General features: G+C 46.9%; 1 protein-coding gene across 1 annotated transcript; it reads right to left on the bottom strand.

The window, feature by feature from the left end:
* Window positions 1-11,188: 11,188 nt before the first annotated feature.
* Window positions 11,189-23,670, bottom strand: TTC34 (tetratricopeptide repeat domain 34). Its single transcript, XM_066203130.1, has 8 exons — window positions 23,362-23,670; window positions 22,142-22,944; window positions 21,802-22,027; window positions 19,999-20,191; window positions 18,407-18,573; window positions 17,678-17,945; window positions 17,184-17,398; window positions 11,189-12,257 (listed from the first exon to the last, which is right to left on the bottom strand). The coding sequence occupies exons 1-8, from the start codon at window positions 23,668-23,670 to the stop codon at window positions 11,739-11,741; spliced, it is 2,700 nt and encodes an 899-aa protein (XP_066059227.1). The 3' UTR covers window positions 11,189-11,738.
* Window positions 23,671-24,045: the final 375 nt, after the last annotated feature.

Raw genomic sequence — 24,045 nt, forward strand, 5'->3', positions numbered from 1 at the left:
ATAGGCAGGTGCCTCACAGGACTTAATGTGGCATTTTTTGTAGATTTAATGTGGTCATTCTCATAGATTCAATGAAGTTACTTTTATAGATTTAATGTATTTATTCCTACACCATGGCTATAAGACACTGCAGGGTATTATTGTGCCCATTTTGGAGGTGGAGAATCAAGATGCCAAGAATCTAAGAGCTTTATTCCTTCTGCTGTGCTAAATGAAAAAAAAAAAAAAAACAAAACCAAAAAAACAAAACCCAACCCAAGAGAACTCAAGAAACCCCTTATTTTCTGTGTGAGGAGCACCAGCAACTGTAAAGGAATTATTTGCAGAATCATTAATTTTGACTGTCTTGAGCAACTTTGAGTGGTCACTGGAATGGAGCAATCTATCATCCTGACAGTGCAGCAAGGTCCCCGTTCTGGCCATTGCTTCCAAGGGGACAGACCTGCTTTGATTCCTGCCAGTCCCACTCTCACCTTGGAGCCTCTGTGGCAAAGGCAGCTCGATGCTGTGAAGTGGAATGGGGTTGCTTCGTTATTTATTTTCCCCTAAATCTCACATTCAATTAAATTACTCATAATTTAATCACTGCCTGCAGAAACTCCCATCTGCTGGCCCACTCCACCATCCCTCAGCTCTTTATTTGACAAAAGAGCTTTAAAAGCTTAATCCCTCTTTGCAATCCTGGGATGGTGAACACTGGGCTGGGGATTTCTTTCTCCAGAGGTTGAGGAACAGTGGGGGTTTTCAGTTCTTGGAAAACATCCTCTCTCCCCAAAGCAGTGTAGACTCAAAACATAGGAAGCAATGAGGGATTTGCTGTTTGGGTTGGGCCACTTTGAAAGGATTTCTCCCTTTTTGCTTACTTTGTAACTTTGCAGAGGAGGTTCTCCTGTTACTGGAATTTGGAAGTGTAAAGAGCTCGCAGTGGCAGGGTTACAGCTTGAAAAAAGCCTCAAATCAGGGGTTTTTACCCTTGGATCCTGCAGGGATGAAGCTTGAGCAGCCAAGCTGGATGACTGCCTCTTTGCGGGATGTGTTTGCTGGGAACTCAGAGACCCCACACATGAATATTTACTCAAAAGGTGCTTCCTCAGGCACAAGGCATCCCAAACTGCACAGAACAGAGGGAGCAGCTCTGGGGTTTTATGCAGTGTTTTTCTTCTTGGGAAAAATTCTCAAGTCTGGGGGGAATTTAGGACAGAGGTTCCTGCTCTGGACAGCAAATATTTGAGCTGGTGCCTGACTCGTCTGGGAGACAGCACTTGGATATTTTTGTCATTGTGTTTCCCCTGGAGAATCTGGAATAACCACGGTTATACCTGGGACTCTGAGCTGGGGTGAGACTATTCAAGGATATTTTTACCTTGCTCAGAAGTTTAGTTGCTGTGTCATAGTTGCCACAATGTCAAGTTGACCTTCAACTCCTCCTTTAGAAGGAATTGACTCTGGAGATAAAAACTGTCTGGAGTTGTGCATTTTTCCCCCCTCTGCCTGTGTTTGTTTTGCCACTGCTGATGTCACAAAAACATTGTGCTTATGAGAATACATAACCTAACATTATATATATATATGCTCCTGATATTATTATATGAGAATATATTACCTACTTTAGTCGCCTGTCTGATTTTTGCACAGTTTTTAGTCTTAATATTGATGCGATTGAATGCTCTGGGTCATCAGAACAGATGATCCCATGGTTCCTGCTCCCTGTATGCTCCCAGAAATCCAGGGAGTGGATGTGCAGTAGAGCAATGATTTCCCAGCTGGAGCTCTGGGCTTCTCCTGCAGGAGTTAAAGAGCTCCACCAAATGTAAAAACAACTCCATGTCCTAAAGCAATCTGAGCCAAGCAGGATGTGGCAGCGTCTTTAGTGTGATTTGTCTTAAGAGTTGTTGCCATGGAAACAAAGTCTCCATCTCTATCTGGTACATCCTTATAGATGTCCATAGTGAGACGTGAGGGAAATTCTCTTACCTCTGGGTGTCAGGGTTTGTAGTTTGCCCTGAATCCTTTGCCTGTGCAAAGGAAAAAAAAAAAGAAATTATTTGAGGCAGTCCTGTGTCAGTGGAAGTGCAATTCCAGATCTGGAATCACTTTTATGTGAACTGCAGGTGAGAAATGATCAGCTCCTCTGTGTGAGGGGCAGAGGTGTGGGGACCAGCTCCAAAAGTCCACCAAGACTGCTTGAAATCCTTCCAATTATTTACCTTTTTGGTTTTAGTACAATAAAGAGCCATGAGTCTGGAAAGAGAAGCTGTCACCTGTTGTCATCTGAGTTTCAATGTTCAGGTTACCCAAAGTTCTGTTTCTTCTGTGCATATAAATTAATCTAAACAGGAAAACCGACCTGAACCAAGATTTTTGATGCATGTGTAAAATGGTCAGTTTAGTAACCAGAACAGTGTCCGTTATTCCAGTCAAAATGTCAGCAAATGAGATTAGTATCCGCTTTCAACTTAAATACAGAAGAAAATCTGAAGCTATAAGGTGACATTAAAACAAAAAAGCCCAGCCCAGCAGCCTCTCCCCAGTGAATCAGCAGATGCCTGGCTCCAGGACAATGGCTGGATGTAGCCTGTGATTTATTGTGGCAGGGATGCTGCCCACAGAGGAGAACTCATTGTGCTCAGAAATAATGGCTTTGTCTCTGAGAGCCAGCAGAACCCCGTCATCTGTCAGCCAGCAGAAAAGAAATAAAGCTCAGCATTGAAATATCTTCTTGGAGCAGGTTGGCTGCCAGCTGTGTGTGGTGGAAATAAGTCCTGGTAGAGGCACAGCTGAAACAGTTTAGAATTGGGAAAACCTCGAAGTTTAGGCGATGTTTCAAAACTCTTCTCTTGCTCTCCCTTTAGAGATGAGCATCCTTGGAGCACCCTCAGAATTAAAAACTCCCAGAAATCAGAGTTATTATGCAGGAAAGGTACAGTAGCTCCTGCCCTGAGTGTCTGGATGCATTCACTGCAGAGACAAGCAGGTAAAAAGGTGAAGGTGTCTTACCTGGCTCTTGTGGAGGAGCTTTTTCAGCTGCAGAGGTGCCTCGAGCAGTTTCTGGAGTGGAACTGGACTGTTTGTGTTTTCTGGCAGTCAGAAATAAACATTTATTCATGTTCCCAGCACGGATCACCTTCCAGGCTCTCCCCGGGAATGGTCTTTGCAAAGTGCTGTGCCCAAATCTGCCTCTCTCCCCCTCGCTCACACCCAGGTGTCTCCCGATGCCCAATGAATTAAACGCTCTGCTCCGAGACTTCTCAGGGATTTAACCCCTTCCAACGTGTCTGAAATCACTTGGTTTTATGTCTAGACTGGAAAATAGGTTGTGTAGCAGGGCTGCCTTTAGGAGGACAAGGTGATTTCCTGGCTTGCTTAGCGTTTGGAGAATTCACTTTATTACAGTAATTAACTCTTAGGAAAGTTCTCATTTTCCATGAGATGCTCTTTTTCCCCAAGAGGTTTTTCGAGGCTTCTGGAATGCAGTGTCTCATTTTCAAAGTTAATTTCATTATTGTAATTATTTCAGTATTGCAATTATATTCTTAATGAAAAAACTCTTCAAAATTATACGTACATGACTTGAGAGGTATAAAGGTATATTTTTTGCATTGCTTTGCTGTAGAGGAAGGCTGATTCCAACAAAAAAACAAAGAAACCAAACCCTCAGATATTTTACCTTAAATTATTTTCGGTTAAAGAGCACATGCAAGTTTCAGCTGTTGCAATGTACTGCTTTTAAAAATGACAAGGAGACACTTCCTGTTTCGAAGGAAAGCTGCTCAGACCAGTTGAAAAGTTAGAGTACATAACCCCAGTCCTGTGTTTAAACACCACGCACATGTTATTTAATGCAACACAGAAGTCCAAGCCATAAAATGCTCTTCAATGAACTATTACACTTGGTTTCAGCAAGACTGTGAAGTCCTGGATTATTAAAATGTTTGTAAATATGCTTAACTTCCTGCAAACTTCCCATTTTCACCCAGCCCTGACACTTCCCTTGCATTCCCACTGGGAATTAGGATGCCATGGGGGAACTCAGGGGCTTGGCATCCTTCAGCCTGAGGGCTGAACTTGCCCCCTGGACGGACAATTGGAGTGTGAGGGGTGGTTGTGACAGGAGCAGGAGCTGCAGGACAGGAGGAGGCGGAGTCTGGTCACCTCTTTCAGGTAACAGCTGCTGAAGGTGCCTCAAACCCCAGAATGGTTTGGTTTGGAAGGGTCCTCTGGACATCACCCAGTCCAAACCCCTGCCAAGGCAGGGTCACCTGGAGCAGGTGGCACAGGTGGGTTTGGGATTCTCCACAGAGGGAGACTCCACGCCCTCCCTGGGGAGCTGTTCCAGACCTCTGCCACCTTCATGGAAAGAAGTTCTTGCTCAGGCTGAGATGGAACTTGTTGTCTTTTAGTTTACGGCCATCGCTGGTTGGATTTAGGGTTAGGAATGGGCACTGGGGTGCAGAGAGGTCCTGGGTGCCCTCAGAGCAGGGTTTGGGTCCCAGGTGCACCTCTGGTTGGAATTTCCCATTAGGGAATGTTTTACCTGCGGGGTTCCCTTTGGAATGGGCAGCTCTGAGTGGTTCCTTGCGCAGCAAAGCCTCTGGGGCTCAGTCAGGCAGGGCACAGGGGATCTGAATGTCTTTATTATTTCTCAAGCCTCACCATTGTCAAAGGCAAACACAGAGCCTGCCCTGGGGCTGGGTATCTCCTCGTCCCTGCTGAGGGTCTGTGCCAGGGCAGCTGATAGCACAGGGTTAAAATGTTTCTAGAAATCATGGGAATTGTATACAATCGGTTCAGGGGAGGTGGAAAGAAAGGCTGGGCCTGGATAGGCCTGAGGAAGGGAACCAAAACTTTGTAGTCCCTAAAAATGAAGGTTGGGCTTTGTCTTTAATAGATCATGTGAAACTGCACCTGCATAATCATCATATGATAAATGATATGATTGTCAAATGGAATGATTGTTTGAATATTATTGAATTATTTGAATAATTGAACGTGATTATTGTTTATTTGTAACGATGTTTGGGGGGCCTGATGAAAACGACAAGAATTCATACAATGGAACAATACGGGTTTAATAATTAATATGTAGTTATATAATGAAAGGGTATAAAAACATGTCCATCCCCAATCCATGTGGGAGTCAGATTTGGGTCTGTACTCTGTACCCCTGATTCCCAGAGCTCTTCGATAAAAGCACCCGCATAAAATCATCCTGTGATTGTGTGTTTCAACGCTAACACAGCTGGGCCAATACCCGGGCACAGAGCAGGGGGTGACCTCCAGCAGCAGCACTGGCTGGGGACAGGGGCTGGGGACAGGGACAGGGGCTGGGGACAGGGACAGGGGCTGGGGACAACGTGCAGCTCTTTTACAAGAATGGAAAATGTACAAATAATGTCATCTTCAAAGCGCCGTGTACCCGGAACTAAGAGGTACTGACAAGCATCTGAAAGAGAGAATTATCCCCATTTTACAGATGAAAGGGAGTCACACAGAGAATCAGAGTCAAGATTAGATTAATAGACATTGATGCCAGAGGAGCTATTATGTCTTGTCTGGCATCTGGCAGAACAGACTGGAGAATTTCACACAGATTGCTCCATTAAATCCCTAATCTCTGTTTGGGCTGAGGAAAAGACCTCCAGAGCTGACACAAAGACACTGCACCATCTTCAAGTGAGTTGGCTGTGGGGCACTACTGGAAGTTCACATCCTATCCCAGTTGGAGTTTATTTAACTTCCTGCTGCCTCAGCTAATTTTATTTGAATAATATTTTTAAGAGCCCTCCCTCCCATATCACCTGAAATCTCCTTTGCATTTGTGCTCCCTCGAGGTGATTATTGAGCTGATACTTTTCGTGTGGGAGACGAGGGCCGAAAGGATGTTGGAGTGGGAAAAGTTTAATCTTGATAAAATTTTTTTTTTTCCGGTGAGAATAATCAATCACCGGAAGAGCCTCCCCAGGGACATGATAAGGTCCCCCTCTCTGGAAGTTTACAGGATTTCCCAGGCTGGGCAGGGTGCTGGATAATCTTATCTAGGACCCCTTTCCCATTGGAGGTTGGCTCAGACGACCTTTCGATGTCCCTTCCAACCTGGGCTGTTCTATGATTCTGTGTAAAGGGTTTTGTGGATAGGAACTGATGTGTGTGCTTAAAGGTTGTGTTGGATCAGGTCTTGGGGACCAAATCCAGCACCAATTAAGATGAATTTTCCCAGTTTCCCTGCTGAGAATGATCTGGATCTTTCCAAATGACACAGTCTATTCTGAACTGTCACTTCCGTGGCATTTTCCTCTACATCTGTGCTTGATGTGTGATTATCCTGCAGTTCATCAGGCAGGTTTATTAGGAGACTTAATTGGACTGCATTAGCTGGCAGTTAAGCCATCCAAGCCATTTGAGAATGCAATCAATTAAAACATCCAAGCACATTAATGGTGTGGACACAGGGCAATTTATGTAGATGGCTAATTACCTGTTTACTCCAGGAAGCAGATCAAGAATGGCCAACTGATGCACGAGAAGAAAAGAAACAACATTGCAAAAATCCTGTTGGCAAGGCTGCAGAAATTAGCACATGGCAAGGTACAATTGTTTCCATTGTTAAAGTCTGCAGTGAGAGAACAAACCCTGCACCGTGACAGGCACTCAGAGGTGTTCCCAATAATTTCAGATTTGAATGTGACTTGCAGAGAACAGATTGAGCACATTACCGATGCTGGAATGTCTTATAATGGCACATCTGAGGTTTCTAAGCAATCAAGAAGCTCTGAGATGGTCATTTCAAGTGGGGGACTGCTAATCCCTGTCAGTTTTCCATTTCATCCACTACTGATCTGGATCTGAGGCTGGGGCTCTGCGGGGACTCCAGGTCCCTCACTCTGGGTGACCTCCAAGGAGCTGTTTTTGGTGTGGCAGCACCCACCTGGAGATGAAAGCACAACTGAGGGCCATAACAAAATGCAAACCGGGGTGGATTGGAATCATTGGCATCCTCCTGTGCTTCCTGATCCCTCCTACAATCCCCCCCTGGCTTTACAGCTACATTTTCTCCTTTACTGATGCAGTTCAGGAATGAGGCATGCAAACTGATTATCAGTGCTCTTAATTTCCTTTACAGTCCGGGGGGAAATTCTTGTTCTCGTTCATTCTCTGCAACTCCTGACTTTTTGGGGTTGTGTAGGGGACATACAAACACAGAAATGATCAGGTTGGGGAGTGGCACACCTAAAGCCACAGCTGCTCTGGCACAGAACAAGTTCTCAGTGGCTCTCAGGGATGCAAGGGAGGCTTGTCAGGGTTTCCAGGAGGTCTCGACCATGCATCTTGTGCCCAAGATAGGCTTTGGAAGTGAATTAATTGAAAATTACCTGGTTGCACATGTCTTAGAGGTGAAGGTTCCACACCTGTATTGAGGTGTGGGACCCAGAGGGTCGGTGGCACCAGGCTGGGGCTTCAGGGAGGGCCAGGACAGAAGGTGTTTTCTCACTTTCTCACCTTCTTAACTGCTGGTTCATTAGTGAGGACCTAAAAACAGCATCACTGCGATCATGAGGGGTTTCTACTCTCTGCTGACATCTTTGGGACTGGCTCATGTTCTCCAACCTCCCATTTAGGGTGGAAATTTGTTCCCCACCTGTCCTCAAACATCCTCATCTGCTGAGAGCTACAACCAGCAATATCAGCTGTGCTTGTTTTCTGCCCTCCAGGCACTTCTGGGAGCCAACAAACCACTGCTCCTGTGCTCAGGGTTGTCTGTACACACCTGTGGGCAGGTGCACACTCTGCAGCATTGACAGAACAAATGGAAATGGAAAAGTCATTCCTGAAATCCACAGCAGGAGCCGGAGGGGGGAGAGAGTCTCCTGAATCCCACAGCTTTGGGATGCTGTGCCTCCTAAATAATGAACTGCTTTTCTTAAGGTGCCACTGAGTAATGGCTGAGTGAAGCAGCAGACCCCAGCACAGACCAGCGTGGCTGGAATCCAACTGAAGCAGCCAAGGCTCCAAAGGCAGGCTCCAATGGCAGTGATAATTTCATGTAACACGTGAAATTTCTGGTGACAGCGACTCCTTGGAGCCCTGGCAAATTGGAAACTGCTGGATGCAGCAGCAGCACAAGGATAACAGTTAATCTTCTGCAGGGGCAGGATGGTAAAAGAAATGGCTTTTAGATTAGCTGTCATTAGAGTGAAACATCTGCCCCTGCAAGCCAAGGGGACTGTCCTCACTTGGGCACAAGGAAGCTCATTAAATCCCCGGGTTTGCATGGCTCTGATCCAGAGCCACACTTCCACCACGCTCTGAAGCTGGGAAGCACAATGACTTGGGCTGAAAGGCAGGAAGATGAATTCCCTGGAGATGTGTCAGCTTCCAAAGCAGCTGCTGAAGTTGGTTCATGTGTTTAGATTCCCTTAGTACCTGGGAGCACACAGCGAAGTGAAATAGGAAAATTAATGGCAGTGATGGGGTTTAAAAGGAAATTAAACCTTCTGAGACCACAAAAGCTCAAAGTTTAGCTCTGCCTGAACTCTGAGGAAAAGCTTCCAGTGGAATATTTAATTCCAAACACTTTGCCATCATTTCTAAGCTGTTCTTTGCCTGCTGGACTGCAGAGCATGAGGTCAGGAAACTTTCCTTGTCTAACTCTATTTGTGATGCAAATATTCTCACATCTGATTTTCCTTTCACATACTTAGAAGGAATGTTGAATGCTTCAGAGGGGCAAGCCTGGCAGGGCAGTGTTTGTGCAGGAACATTCTCAACCATGATTTCACAGTTTTCTTTCACCCTTCATTACCTGGTGATGATGTGCAACATGGTTATTAAGGTTTCAGAACACTTTAAAGGAATAAAATTTATGGAGAGCAAAGAAATACTTGGTATTTAGTGCCTGTATAGAGCTCAGAGCTGAATAAACCACAGATATTTAAGCTGTAATTAATTAATGACAGCAGCTGCAAGCTGGATAACAAACAGGTATCCAGTTTCATCTTTTATTAGGCCGTATTTTCTTCTTGATTACATTAATCTTGATTAATACAAATGTATTTGAATTCTTCACAGTTGTGTGACATTTACAGCAGAATTCCTTGAGGGCATGTCCTACAGCACATGGTACAAGGAGCAATAAAGTTCCTTTACTAAGTATTCAGCCTTGGGCTGCTTGCACAGGGTGAGGGAAGGGTCCCAAAGCAGAGGGGAAACAGCTCCACAGTCCCTGTGAATTGCAGCTGCACATTAAAGAAAGGTGCAGAAACGATGACTGCAGGTTTTTCCTGCCAGATTCTTCAATCTGGAAGAAGTAGAACCAGTTGTTGTTGTTGTTGTTGTTGTTTTTTTTTTTTTTTTTTTTAAGAAAATAGCTTTTATCTAATGATAGAATTACCGACTAGTTTGGGTTGGGAGGGACCTTAAAGTCCACCCCTGCCATGGGCAGGGACATTTTCCACTACCCCAGGTTGCTCCAAGCCCTCTCCTAGAACCTGGTTGGAAGAGTAAGAGCACAACAGAGAATTAAAGGACAAATCAGGAGCTTGGGCACAGGCAAAGGACTTTAGAGGGCACAGAGAGAGGACAAGGAGAATGAAAGACACCAATGAAAATGCTGAGAAGAGTCAGGAGCTGCTGGGAGAAGCAGCCATTCCTCAAGGTCTGGAAGAATAGGCAGTCACCTGAAAAAGAATTTTTCCTCAGGATAGCCCTCTAGCAGTCTTGCAAGGGTGCCTGGTCCCTATTTTTAAAGAAAAAAAAATCTTTAGGGGCAGTAAATGCATTCTGTCCAGGAGAATACATTGCTTAACAAAAAGAACGGGCCAAAATGCCCTGAACTTCCAGACTAATGGAGGGAATATTACTCCGGGGGACAGGACAACTGGATTGTCTTCTCAGGGCTTTCCATGGTCTGAAATAAGTGGGATATCCTGTTTTTACATAATGGAAAGACTTCCAGAAAAAATTCCAAAGCCCTAAAAACCACTTCTCAAAAATTTTTTGAGACACAGAGAATTTCCTGTCTGTTGGTTAGTACTTGAAGGGAAAACATGATCAAATTTTTTCTTTTCAGCTTGCAAATGGAGCCAACAGTTGTTTAAGGATATAATTTCATGCTTGGAAAGAAGCTCTCCCGCAGCATCTTTGATGCCCATTAGAGAGAAAAATCCTCATCAGTGTCACTAGGATTAAAATCGAATTTGAAGGGCAGGAAGCCCAGTTTTACCTGTGCTTTTACGGCAGAAAAAAAGGAGCATGCAGAGAAGAGGAAAAGGTGGAAGGTTCCAGGTGGTATCATTGCTACGGGTTGATCCCATGGCTGCTGAATGAAGTTCCACCCCAGATTGTTTCCTTTGAGACAACAGCACAACAAAAGAGAGACTGCTCCCTCTTCCCTTTCATCCTAATGAAAGCAGCACAGCAGTCCTCAGCGTTGCTTTAATCTTTGTTTTCAGCAGTAGTTTCTGTTTTTCTCCACGGTTGTATTATCACACTCCAAAAACGTTGAGGTAACTCCTTTGGAGCAGCCAAAACAAAGAGAGGAGCTGCTGCTCTGGGCCCCACCTCGGGTCCTTCCTGCTCCTGGCCTGAGCTGAGGGCTCCCATCACACAGGTGAATCCCCAGGGATGTCCCAGCGCTGCCTCTGGGGACCCCAAATCCACCTGAAAGGTGGAAAACAGGCACATGACAGCAGGACAAGCCCTCCTGGGGCCTGCCAGGGGCTGATTCCACGCTGTCCAGCAGGCAGGAGGAGGAGGAGGAAGGGATGCTGCAGGACTGGGAGCAATCCCATCTTGGATGCTGTCTCCAGCCTCCTGCTTGTGCATCATCACTTCTGGATGAGCTGCAGGGCTGGCTCTGGGGTTTGAACACCCAGGGGTGTGAGGGATGGGATTCAGCAGCTCTGGCAGACAGCTCTGAGGGGAGCTGATCCCTGTTCTCTGCCCTGGCAAAGGGACACACGGGATCTGGGAATCCAAGGTGAAGCCTGGGGTGGAGCTGGCCATGTGCCCTGGATATCAGGGCAGGAGTCCCTGCAGTGGATTTTGATTTCTTTTGAGTCTCACCCTTCACCTTTATCCATTATTTCACTGTTCCCTGGGCCAGTAGAACAGTGTATTTGGTGTTTGTGCTGCCCCATCCCCCATATTGCTGCTGATCCTGGCAAATCCACTGCATTCCCACCAAGGCAGATCCTACATCCATGAGTGGGGCAGGAGAGGGGTGTAACACAAATGGGCCTTCACAAACACCCACAGGAGTTACTTTTGACTGATCCTTCTGACTGGCCCATAAAAATAAGGCCATTGGATTGAACAGTACATGTTAAAGCTCATCAAACACTAGCTAGGAAATGCACAATTATTATTCATGAGCTGCAAGTGATTTGAATGTTTTCCTTCAGTAGGACTGGAACCCCTGTGTTAGAATTCCTTATTTAGCCAGAAAAAAAGGCTTTTTTCACAATGGGGAGTTTACATAATCCACAATAATTTTAAGGAATCCTGAATGCTGCAATTTTCTCTTTTTTTCCCTCATTGCTCTCTTGGTCAGTTCTGTTTCGCTGCCTCAAACTTTCTACTCCTAATTCTGCTGTCCCATGTTCAGTGTCACGTCTGTTGCATATTTATCATGAGCTTCTCATCTTTCTTATCTTTCTTATCTTTCTCATCTTTCTCATCTTTCCTTCATTCTTGCAGCCTCCCAGAATGCAATCAGACTGGAAAATCCCCAAACAGAGAAATCAATGTATGCTGCAGCTCGACGCCTCCCTTTTGAGTCTTGTTTTCAGCTTCTGGAGCTCGGAACTTTTATCGATTTTAAGCCCACAGTCTGTGATTTTCCAGGCCTCTTCGTAACGCTGCTTTTCAAAGTTACACTGTGCAATTTTGTGAAAAGTTTTGGTTAAAGATTCCCTGCCAGGGCAGTTGGTGATGGTGCCCAGGGCCAGGGGCTCGTCCAGCTGCAGGGCTTGCATGTAATGCTGCACTGCTGCCTCCTCCTGAGCCAGGGCCAGCAGCAGGAAGCCCTGGCAGCAGTGATCCCCAGCCTGTGTTTTTGGGCTGTTAGAGCCGTGCCCCTGGATCACTTTTGCCATGTCTTTCAGAGCTTTCTCGTGTTTTTTCAGGTACATCAGGCAGGCAGCTCTGCGCCGCAGGTACCTGGGGCTGTCCCTGCTGGCCAGCACAGCCAGGCTGAGGTAGCCCAGAGCCTGCTCGTGGTGGTGGCTTTTCATCAGCACCTTCCCTTCCTGGGCTGCTGCCTGTGGGGACAGAAGTCATCCAAGTTAGTTAATAAAGAAATAAAAAAGGGGGAATATCTAGTCTGGACTGGTCACAGACACTAAGAAATCTTAGTTATTTTATCAAATGTTGGAATTGCATCTAGCTGGGGAACTAATAACTGGTGTATTTTTGCATACAGATAAGATATAAAGCTCTTGGCTCGCTGGGCACTTGCTGTTATCTGAGGAGCTTCTGAAGTCTGCTGTTTCTGCACGTCTGCCAGAATTTCTTCTGAATTTGTTTACATTCCTTAGGAGTGGTGAACAAAAAGCGGCCTGGACCAACTTCCCCAGGTGCTGCCCCACGAATGCAAGTGCTAAAAATGATTTTTTTTTTTTTTTTTTGTCTCTACTGGAGCTTACCTAAGCTGTAGAAAAAAAAAAAGCCCAACTGGTGGCTTTGCTAATTGTGAATCTCGAGAGCAATTTGAACTCTCTGCCCTCATCTGAAGAGACAAACAACAACAAGAAAACAGAGAAGGCCAAAAGAGCCACATAATTTTTAGGTTCATGGAGGTCAATAAAGAAAACTCCATTAGAACTATTTGCCTCAAATGGATTTCTCATTATTTCCCTTTATTGGTAATAAATAAAGCTTTTAACGTGCTGCAGCAGATTGAATATTCAAGATATAAACAAGGCAGCCATCAGCAGCTGAGGGCTTACAAAAGGCTGGGCCAAACAAGCTGAGGCTTCAAGCAAAGGATAAATGTTTCCATTCCATAGGGTAACTCCTGCTTGTGGATGCAGAAATCCAGTTAGCCCAGCTCCTGTTCCGGTAGCCACACTCAAGGGCCAGGTCAGGTCCCTCCAGTCTCTTAGTGTGACCATTTTATTTTGGCTGACTGAGGTTAGAATTGATTGCTGTCTGCCAGGACTGAGGAAAGCAGGTTCTGCAGGAAAGGGATCAATACTGCAGGGCAAATCCCAGCGCCTCATCTGAGAGCAGTGGCATGAAATAATTTAGCCTCTCCTCATGGTTTATGAGGGATTCTGCCCCAGTTATTTCATTATAATGCACATTACATATATATATATATATATATATATATATATATATATATTCTCTTTTTTTTTTTTTTTTTTGCTGTTTTGCTTGATGTAGTCATATTTATTAAGAAATCTCTCAACTTCCACACAGAGAAATAGCAACAGGACCTCTTCCTGAATAGTGTCAACCCCTGGCTTTAAAAATTCTGGCCATAAGTTTTCAGGTAGCCTGTCTGAACCCATCTCAAATATCTTGTGTACATTTAAAGAGCAGCACATTTATTTTGTCCTTTGAAATGTTTTTAAGACAACTCCTCAATGCAAGAGTCCCCTCAGTGGCAGGAATTTAACAAGGGCTCAAGGTGGAATTGCAGCTGCGTGAGGAGCATCCTGGCAAGAGAAGGTGTTTTTATTCCCCATGAAATTCCAGAGTTCTGGATCACATTGTTCCAAGGAACGCAGTGCAGTTCCTCCAGATAGCTTGTGTTTGTGTAGTTAAATTGTCATTTTCAGCCTCTGAGGTGCATTTGTTGTCTCAGAGGCAGAGGAAAACACAATTGTTGTTGTTGTTATGCTGAATCTGATGCTGGAGACTTCGGTGCTCTAACCTGGGGCATTTGGGGTTATTGCACCACAGGCAATATTGCATTTATTCACTGAGCCACTGCCTTGACTCCTTCACATTTCCCTGAGAGTCCTCAAACCAAGCCACGAGATTCTGCCTTTCCTGCCACACTTGAAGGAAAAATCCCATCTGAAAAGAAAAGATTCCCTTTCACCCTTCCTGATGGAGCAAGGTTGGGCAGCTGGATTCTGGATCCTCTTTTGGCTCTGCCTGGCTTAAGGGACCTGAGCTGGGACATTTTGGGGGTGTAACAGGGAAGGATTAATCAGCATCTTGCACGTGATCTCCTAACAGAGACAAAGATGAAAACCTGGCTCAGGGAAAGAAGGCGAAGGAAGCCAGAAGCACGTGGCACAGCTGAGTTCAGCTGCTCCCTGCACCTGGCCTTGGAGAAACATTTTTGTCATCAGCCTCATTGCAGGTGACCTGGAAGGGCAGGAAAATCTGTGGAGTGCATTCCAGGGGAACCCAAGTCCAGCTTGTCGCTAAAAGTTAGATTTTGGCTTCCAGACTGAAATAAGTCAGGTGCCACCTGGAAAGGGCCACGAGTGGATCCCTGGATTAGGTCTCTGTGCCCCTTTTCCCATTTATTCACCTCGCTGAGTGTAAAGGACTGAACATACACATATTTTTGTGGCATTTTTGGTTCCAATCCCTAGGGACCAATCTTATGATATGACCAAGGCTTAATTCCTTGGAAAGAAAAAGGAGTGAGGAGTTTAGTGGACATGGAGTTATGGCCAAGGGTTAGTCCCTGAGCAGTAAATCCCAGCGGATGGAATGATAAACTCTGAGCTTTGGGAGAGGGTTGGATGTTCCCAGAAGGGTTTGGAGCAAGTCTTTCCTTCTCCACCTGCACGTGCCATGAAGGGCATGTGGAATGGCAACTTCACCTAATTCTGGCACAGACCATGGAGTTTTGGAGACCCTCTCTGTAGGAATCTGGATATCCACAGAAGCTGCAACCCCAGGATCTGTGTGAGGGGCTGGGAATCAGTCGTGCATTTACCCCTGACTTAGGAAAGCCAAGGGTTGAAGCTGCACGAGCAGCAAGCAAACTCCCTTCCTCTGACCTTTTGCAGCTTAATAAATCTTTCAGATTCCTATTCCCATGGGGCTTGCCCAGTTGTTTACAAATTTCTCAGCATGGGACCCCTTCGACTATAAATAATGGGAGAATTTTATGGCTTTGTTTTCCATGAAAAAAAAAGAGTACATCAAGGAGCTCTCTCCTTCCTCCACCCTTTCCTATTCAGCTTATGGAGAACTATTTTTAGCTCTTCAGACCTGGCTCCAGGATAATGATGACACGGTTTTGAAACGCTCTGTAATTCCAAATACTCCAAAAACAATATGGCAGAGATGCTTTTGTGCTGGAGTGCTGAGACGGGGTGTGAACTCAGAACTCTCCTTTTCCTACCTGGGAAATTCAGGAACAGAGCAAACTCCCTGCCCCAGGGTAGGAACCCTGGCAAAGTCAGGCCATCACTGGAAAATTTAGCACTAATTCTGTCTGTAAGCTTTTTAAATTCTGCTTTTACTGAGATCTTCCTTTCACAAACCAGAGTAACCTTGCAGTCAAAAGGAAGTTCTGCTGAGAAATCCTTTGAGACTCTGGGCAGGTGGATGAAACAATTCCTTCCCCACCCCAGAGAGCACACACTCCTCCCCTGGCCACAAAGCACATCTAAAAACCCCCAGGTGCTTGAGTTCAAACATTAACTAGTCGAACAAAAGCAGGAGATGAAAGAGAGCAATGTTCTCTTTTTAAACTTCCAACACTGGTGTTGGGCTCCAGTTTTGAAATCAGCCTGGTCACACCTCTTGTCTCAAGCATAAGAATCTCTCATGATAAATAAGCCACACCGAGGGGTTTTATTTCAGACACAGCTGCCAAAAAGAGACAGAAATAAGTTTCTCTCCCGTTTTAAAGGCTTCACTCACCTGTGGCACCAGCGGGTTCTCACATGTCAGTGCAGTATAAGCGATACAAATGTTCATTTGTTTGTTTCTTTTCATTTTTCTTTTCTTGTTGACAGCAGAGAACATCCCTCCTGTGTTGCCTCAGGAAGCAGCAGGGATGGACTGGGCTGTGAGACCCCCACAGAAGGAGTGATGTGGCAGCAGGGGAAATTCAGCTGTAAAATGTCTCTTCATTTACAGACACCTCCTGAGGGCCTCCCTAGTCACAGTCTCAATTGTTCCTTTATCAACTTTCTGAAGTGGAAGATTGCAAATTGCCTCTGAAATCTTCTAACTCTTCCCCCTAAGACTGAACTTTTTACATTATTTAGAAGAGAGGGGCTCTTTTTTCTGTAATGGGGCATGTCTGGGGACTGGTAAATTAATACTTGTTTACTTATATCCTCCTGCTGTTCTGTTCAAATACATTCCAAGGGCTCCTCTTGCTGCATTAAGGATATCAGCATGTTGTTTGTATTATAACCTGGGAGAGAGCATAACAATATAGCTTCTCACCAGGGTGCACACCAGCAACAAATTGAATAAAAGGAAGCAAACTGATTCTCAGAACACAGAGCTTCTGGGTAATCAGAATTGCAGATGCTTGGCTGAGTGTTAAAACTCTCCACCATCAATCTGGCCTTCTCCTGTCTTATTATTGGAGATACTTTCTGGGTGCTCTTTGAGGGAGAAACTTGAAAAAATGCTCAATAATAAATACTTGGGGGCGACCAGAGCTATGTGAAATTGTTGTGTCAGTTTTAACTAAGAAAACCAACCTCAAAGCCTTTCATTTTATAAAAATATGAACATATCAAAAATCCTAAATGTTGCACAAAAGAGCAAGAAGGATGGAAGCACTTAATGTCACTGAATTGAAACATTCAGTATAATTTTACCAAGGAAATGAACAAAACATGAATCCCCCTTCCCCAGGAGCCATCCATGAGCCCCATGTATCCCCCAGACTACCACAATTAGCAATGAGCTGTTAAATTCCTGCCTGCTGCCCCTCACCCCCCCGAATTTCAGTGTGAGCATCGCCAGGTCCTGTGCCAGGGAAACCAAAAAGGAATCCCAAGTGCTCAGATGTGGCAGTGATGGATTATCAGAGACTGATCAAGGTCACTGCAGTGAAAGAAGTTTGACTCCAACTGCCCGACCTGGCTGGAGGAAAAGCCAATTTGTGTCCTGTCCATCTGATGAAACTCTTCCCACGCACTTCTCAAGGCAGGGAGAAATCCCTGCAAATCCCAGTTTTGCTTCCCAATTCTTTCCCCACTGAATCCATGGATGTGGGATCATCCAGGATCAAAAAAAGGCTGTACCTGAGCGAGATGCTGCTGTTGCTTGGTGTCTACAAAGTTCAGGAGAAAAGCCAAGTCCTTTTCATCTCTCCTGGCCAGGGCACTGAGTGGGACAGCTGCTCCTGCCACGTTCCTGCCCTGCAGCTGCAGCACAGCCAAGCGAGCCCTGGCAAAGTCCTCAGCAGGGCAGTGGCCAAAGGCTTCCTGCAGGTGCTTCAGGGCCTCTTGGTGCCTCCCTGTTGGGGAACACCAGCACAAACTCCAAAACCCATCCCATGGCGGAGAAAGGCACCGAGAAACCTCAGCAAGGCAGGGTTCAGGCACCCAATCCACATTAATGTGTTAATTAACCCTGTCCCAAAATGTTTTCAAACTTCTCTTGAGAAGCACCATCCAGCACCACCCAGCATTATCCAGCACCATCCAACAACACTCTTGACTCTTAATGTTCATTTCCATCCATTCTCTGCCCGTTCACCAGGCCTGACCAGCTGTGCTGGAGGACTGGAACTCACCATTTGCCATCAAAACATCAGTGTAGAAGATGTGATGCTGTGCAACTCTGCAGATTTTGGTCAGTGCTTTTGCCATCGTGAGAAGGTCCCCCAAGGTTTCTTCTCCTGGGTGGTCTTTGGTGGCCACGAGCTCGGTGAGAACAGCCCTGCCATGCTGGAGGAGCCACCCAGTGACCAACCCTCGGGCTTCAGGCTTCAAGGACAGGATTGCTGGGATCACCGCTCCTGCCTCCACCTTCAGCGCTGAGATCAGATCTTGCACTGCCTCCTGTGGAAAAACACCACCAAGGAAAGAAATGGAAGCAATAATTAAGTATTGATCATTCGTTCCATCACCTGCTTTCTGTTCTCTGCTGAGCCATGGAAGAACTTTGCTCTTCCCTGTCCTTGTGCTGCAATTTTTTTCCATTTTCAAAGGTGATAGGAGATCATAAATCAGGTTTGAATCATAATTCAGGATTGAATGAGTGTTTGCAAAGTGTTTTCAATTCCTTGGGTATCACAGAAAGTAATGGCCAAGGTTTAGTCTTCCTGTCTCTAGGCTTGGGAAAGAAAATCAGTAACCTCAGGTGGGCTGTTCATACACCCAGCCAAACCCAGAGCCTTTCACTGCCCAAATTCTGTGAGAAACTCCCGATTTCACCGATTCCACGGCAAGTTCTGTGATACTTTACACTCACATCGTCCAATACCGTCAGGAAAATCAGCAAAGCCCCACATGGACAGTACCTTCTGCTGCCTCAGAGCGAGGTGGACAAACCCTCGGCCGCTCAGAGCTTGCACATTCCTGGGGTCCTCCTTCAGGACAGCATTGAAATCAAAAATCGCCGTTTTCATCTGCCCCAGGCGCCCATAGCATCGGGCCCTGGTGAGGAGACAATCCTCAGCATAACCACCTGCAGGACAGGGATGCAGCCATGGTTACTGCAAGGATACCCACAGGAAGCTACAAAGAAAGCTCCACTTGGCCTGAGGATACCTCAGGGTGAAGTACAACGAGAGTTTGCTTAAGTGGAGGTTTCCTTTATTTTCCCTGCAAGTGGAATTCCTACCACGTGTTATCAGCCATGAGTGGAAAGGAAAAAAAAAATCTGTGTCAGGTTGGAGTGGGAGCAGCACAAAAGAGAGGGGAAAGCCCTAAGAGGGAGATCTGTGACTGTGTGAGAGTGGAGGCACGAAGCCACTTGGCTATTTCAGTAAAGTGGGCTCAGAATCACAGGATAGTTTGGGTTGGAAGGGACCTTAAAGAATCCCCAACCCCCTGCCACGGGCAGGGAAGGCACACATTGTTTTGGATAAATGAGTTATCCAGATGGGACTGACTAATTCCCTGCCAGAATTAATATGCACTGGGATTTGTGATACTGAGCTGCTTTTTTGTTTTCGTTTTGTTTTGTTTTTTCTTTGCTTTCACCCGAGTCCTGCCCAAATAAACACATAGAGTTATCAGTGAAAATCCTGGTCCCTCCACTCCCTGCCTGCAGAGCATTTTTCTCCCTGCCATCCACATATCCCTTCCTTCCAAGGCAATTTCAATAAGGATCTTAACATGCCCAGGGTTGCAATCAATAACTGTGGCATCCAATATTGGATGATAAATCATCAGTGCCACTAGAAATATGTTTTCATAGGGAGGTCAGCAAATGCAGCTGCCTGCAGAGATCAGCCAGCAGACAGGCTCCAAGCAATTCCTCTGCAGTAATGAGGCTTTTCCTCCCTCCTGATTTGCTCCAAAACTTCTGTACCAAAGATTATTATCACTCTGGAGCTCTACCAGTTGGCTCCTCTAAAGACAATATCTATTTCTTAACAAGCATCTGTTCTAGCAGGTGGGGAGCTGATAAGCTGGAATGCACGGGCTGTGAAATGGAACCATCTCCAAGCAATTAACAGGCTTTTTATTCCATTTCCATGAGCCAGTCTCTCTTCTTCTCTGTGCTGCTGTCATAACATTTGCTCAGAGTGAAAGGCAGATTTCCATACAAACATGGTTTTACTTGGAACACGCCAGAAGCATTTCCATGTCAGCCTGGTCTCTCTCCTGAGGGAAAGCTGGGATAGTGAAATGTGTGAGGGGCTGCATTCACTTTTTTGCACTGGGTGAAGAAAAGGGCCTGATGTCCATGTAGAACTGAGCTGAACCCATTTCAAGGAATTTAAAATTGATTTTCTTATTGTTTAAATACACCACTTCATGGCCCAGGTGAACCAGCTGTGTCAGCCCTCACCCGGGAGGAGGTGACAGAGGAGATCTGGACATCCTGTCCCACCCATGTGATTTCCTTTAGGAGCAGATCCCCACGGACATCCTGGTGTCCTACCTGCAGCAAGGATGGCAAAGGACAGGTGGGCAATGGCCTCTTTGATGGCAGCACCCTCCTGTTTGCCCTTCAGGATGGCCAGGGCTCGCCAGCGGCAGTGGCTCTGCAGCAGCTTTCTGTCCTCGTCCTGGAAAATGTCCAGGATTGGCAGGAGGCAGGAGGAGTCTCCAATTCTGATCAGTCTCTTCAGCAGCTTAAGGATGAGAGAGGAAAAGGCAGTGGAGAAAGAACTGAACGAGATGTGAGGTTGCGTGTGAGACCACTGTGACCTTCCCCAGCTTCCCCACCTCTCCCTGGGGCTTCAGCCAGCCCAGGACCACAAATCTCCCTGATTTATCTCCTGAGCTGGCCCTGGTGTGAATGCAGCTTGGAGAAAACGGGAACTCTTACCTGTCCTCACCACCACTGCAGCTGTGAAAATAATTCTGGGCAAATACCTGGTGCTGCCTGCTTTGTTTTGGGCAACATCTGCTCGACATTGGCAGTGGAGTGTTTTTATAAATACAGGATGATTGCCCAAAAAACAAGAGTGTTCCTGTGAAACACAAGGATTCCAGTGACCCATTTGAATGCAAAATCAAACCCAGTGAATTAATGGAAAATAAGGGAAGTGCTGTAACTTATTTTTAGTATTGTTATTGGGAACCTGGGAAAAGCATGGATTCAAACCCACAAATTACTGAACTCCTGGAAAAGAATCCTGTCTGACCTTTGGCATCTTTGCCTCAGCAAGCACTTTTTTCACTGCACTGCATTTCCAATGAAAATGAATCAAAAAATGGCTTTTACAGTGCTCGGCAGTGACTGGATATTCAAATCTGAGCCAGAGAAGCTTGGACAAGAACAAAGTTATCCTGATGTACCAGACACATCTCTCGAACTCGTAACTTTATTTTATTAATAGATAAAAGTGATTGGCATCTGCCAGGCAACTGGGATAAAAACATTTTGGAGAGAAATTTTCAGATCTTCCGTGTAGAACTTGCAGCAGATGGAAACCCAACTTCCAAGGGCAGCACTCTAACAAAGCCACACCCTCCATTAACAGCCTTCCCAAAGGCAGCAAACTTTTATTTTTCATAGGGAGTAGTGAAGTGCTGACAATAACACCTTTCTCCTTATCGGTTAGCAGAATTTATACGGCATTTAAAAAAAAATACAATAGTTCCCTCTGATGGCAGAGCCTGGGAATTCAGCTTTGTAATCCTGGGTAGGAGAACCAACTTGCTGGAAATGGCTTTCAGGGTTCCAAACAAAATTTATCAGCATTAGAGAAAGAAAACTGCAGACTGACACTGGGGTTTCTGCATTTGTGTCTTTCTGCTCCAACGCTTAGGATAATCGGCGAGGTGGCACTTGTGCCTTCTTTTCTCTAAGGGAACATTCCCAATCCCATAAAGTTGTCCCCAGGGACAGGATGCCCTGCCTGCTTAAAGTGCTGAGAAATGCCATTAAAAAGCACGTGAGGAGTGAGCTGGATTTAGCTGGGAGTCCTTGTGTGGCCTTTTTGGACACAAATCCCTGTGATTCTGTAATTTTATGGCAATATCAACCCCGTATTTACACCTTCAAAGCTCTTCTAGAGGTTCTGCACGTGGTCTCCTAGTTTCACTGTGTCACAGCTCTCCCTGTTGCTATTCAGGGAGCTCCTAACAGCAAAGTTTAGTTTTAAAGAGGAAATGCACCCAAATCCCTGAACGCAGGGATTACTCTGTAATTTCACTGCTGTCTGGGACAAATCTGGCAAATCAGCTCTTGAGGAGGGAATGAGCCTGAGGGTGAGGTTTTCCAGGTGCTCCTTACCTGGTTTCCATCGTGCACAAAGCCTCTCTTGAGCTGCAGCAGGGCCAGCCTGGCCAGCACTGGAGCTCTCTGGGGGTTTCTGGAGAGGGCCAGTGACAGCATCATGTGGGCTTCTTCCCCACGGCCCATCTGGTACAGGGCATCAGCACACAGGAGCCGGGATGCCTCGTCAGAGCTGTCCAGCTCCACCAAGAGAGAAGCCAGCTGGAAAACCCCAGGGGCATCTCTGGAGGGGGGAAAAAAGCCAACAAAACAAAACAAAACACCTTCAAGGTTTAGGAACGTGCAGCGCAGCCCCGTTTGCTTTTTCTGAAAGGAAACTGAGCTGCCTGCTGGGTACCTCTTCTTCTGGAGCATCATCTGTCCTTCCTCCTGGAGGACCTTCAGCAGCAATCCCCTCTGGTTCCAAGGCACATAGGACTTGATGGTGAAGATGGTTTCGTCCAGCTTTAACTGGCAAGCTGTGATATAATCCAGGGCCGTCAAGTAATTGCTGCCTCCAGAAATGCGGATCAGCCCACGCCCACACAGGGCTTTGATGCAGCTGTTGGGATGTGGGGAATCGTGCTCGATGACCCTCTGGAAGTCCTGCAGGGCTTTGGGGTGGTCCTGGGCGTGGAGGGAGCAGAAGCCTCGCAGTGCCAGCAGGGTGTTGTGGTAAGTGCTCTGCTCTGCTGCAAGCAGCTGCTCACACATGTCCAGGGCGGCCCCGGGCTGTCCCTGCAGGAGGTGACAGTCTGCCAGGCGGACACTGAGCTCCCGGCTGGAGCCTGGGCAGATGTGCAGGAGCAGCTGGATTGTCTGGATGACAGGAGGGAGCAGCTCAGTGCCACGACTGCCCCTGAGCTCAGCCCGGACACGCACAGCCTCCCTGTATGCTGCAAACCTCTCCTCCAGGGCATCTCTGGCCTGCTCTTCGATCTTCTCAGCATCACAGGGTGAGAAAAGCTCTTCAAAGCGTTTCATTGCCCAGGCAGGGTCTGCTGCAAAGGCTGCTCCTAAATCCTGCATCATTTCCTGCGTCCGTCCGCCCAGGAAGAAATACCCAGCGGCTCGTTCCAGGAGCAGAGCCAGAACATCCTCACCTCTGGGATTGTCAGCTGAGAAGCCCTCAAGGGCCTTGGTGCAAACAGCCACACACTCCTGAAATTGGCCTGTTTTTAGGAGGTGAGCTGCCCTTGCCCTGCACACCCCGCCGTGCCCCGGTGCCACGGCAGCCAGGAAGCTGTAGCAGTCACCCAGCCACTGCTCGGAGGACCTGCAGCCCGGGCTGTCCTCCTGCCACGTGGAGAGGTGATCACAGAAAGCCCGGACCACCTGGGGCAGGTGCTCCCTTTGCCTGCTGCACACGTAGGCCACCGCCTCAGTTTGATGCCGCACAAAGGCTTGGACATAATCCACGATTCCCTTCCCAACCTGTGTCCCTGAGAGCACCCTTGCCAGCGCCCTCAGCAGCAGCAGCTCCATGGAAGCCCTGGGGTCAGCCTCCAGCAGCAGATTGCATCTGCTCACCACCTCCTCCGAGGCCCCTCGCCGGAGCAGGGCCTCCAGCTCGTACACCGAGGCCACCACGTTGTTGGGGATCAGGGCGGAGAGGAAAACGGCAGCTATTCCCACGCTGAGGGACACCACGGCCAGGTTCCTGCTCTGGATCTCGGGGATCTGACCCTGGCCTTTGCACCAAGCCTCCAGCGTGGCCACCACTCCCTCCCGGAGCCCGTGGCCTACGGAGCTCACTCTCTGCACTGCTGTGGGGGCACAGCAGCTGAAGGCAGCCAGGTAAAAAGCCGTGGCTGCTGGAAATTCCTGCTGGGAGAGGTGCTCGTCCCCTTCCCCACAGAGCAGGGCGGCCAAATCCTCGGGGGACATTTCCCGCGCTTGGGCCTTCACCCGGCGGCATCAGGGGTGGCACGTGGCTGGGGCCTGTAAAACAGAAATGAGGGGCTGTGGGAGAAGGGTTTGAGAAAAAAATCAGCAGTGAGGGGCTGTGGAGCAGGGTTTTAGCAGAATTTTAGCAGAAAGCCATCAGTGAGAGGCTGTGGAACAGAATTTTAGCAGAATTTTAGCAGAAAACCAGCAGTCAGGGGCTGTGGGGAGGAGGTTTGATAGAAAATGAGTAATGGTGGGCGATGGAGAAGAATTTTAGCAGAAAAACAGCAATGAGGGGCTCTGGAGCTGAGTTTTAATAGAAAATCAGCCATGAGGGGCTGTGGAGAAGAAGTTTGACAGAAAATCAGCCGTGAG

This window comes from Chamaea fasciata, unplaced genomic scaffold (genome assembly GCF_029207755.1).
Source record: "Chamaea fasciata isolate MVZ Bird 193981 ecotype frontalis unplaced genomic scaffold, bChaFas1.0.hap1 SCAF_23, whole genome shotgun sequence".
Taxonomy (NCBI): domain Eukaryota; kingdom Metazoa; phylum Chordata; class Aves; order Passeriformes; family Sylviidae; genus Chamaea; species Chamaea fasciata.

What these genes read in the sequence shown, in the direction of transcription:
- TTC34 (XM_066203130.1), bottom strand. Translation starts at nt 23,670, where the DNA reads ATGTCCCCCGAGGATTTGGCCGCCCTGCTCTGTGGGGAAGGGGACGAG. An exon ending in CCAACAACGTGGTGGCCTCG is followed by an intron (nt 22,945 to 23,361) that starts GTGTACGAGCTG and finishes GGCCAATTTCAG; the next exon opens with GAGTGTGTGGCTGTTTGCAC. An exon ending in TGATGTTTTGATGGCAAATG is followed by an intron (nt 17,399 to 17,677) that starts GTGAGTTCCAGT and finishes GTTCCCCAACAG; the next exon opens with GGAGGCACCAAGAGGCCCTG.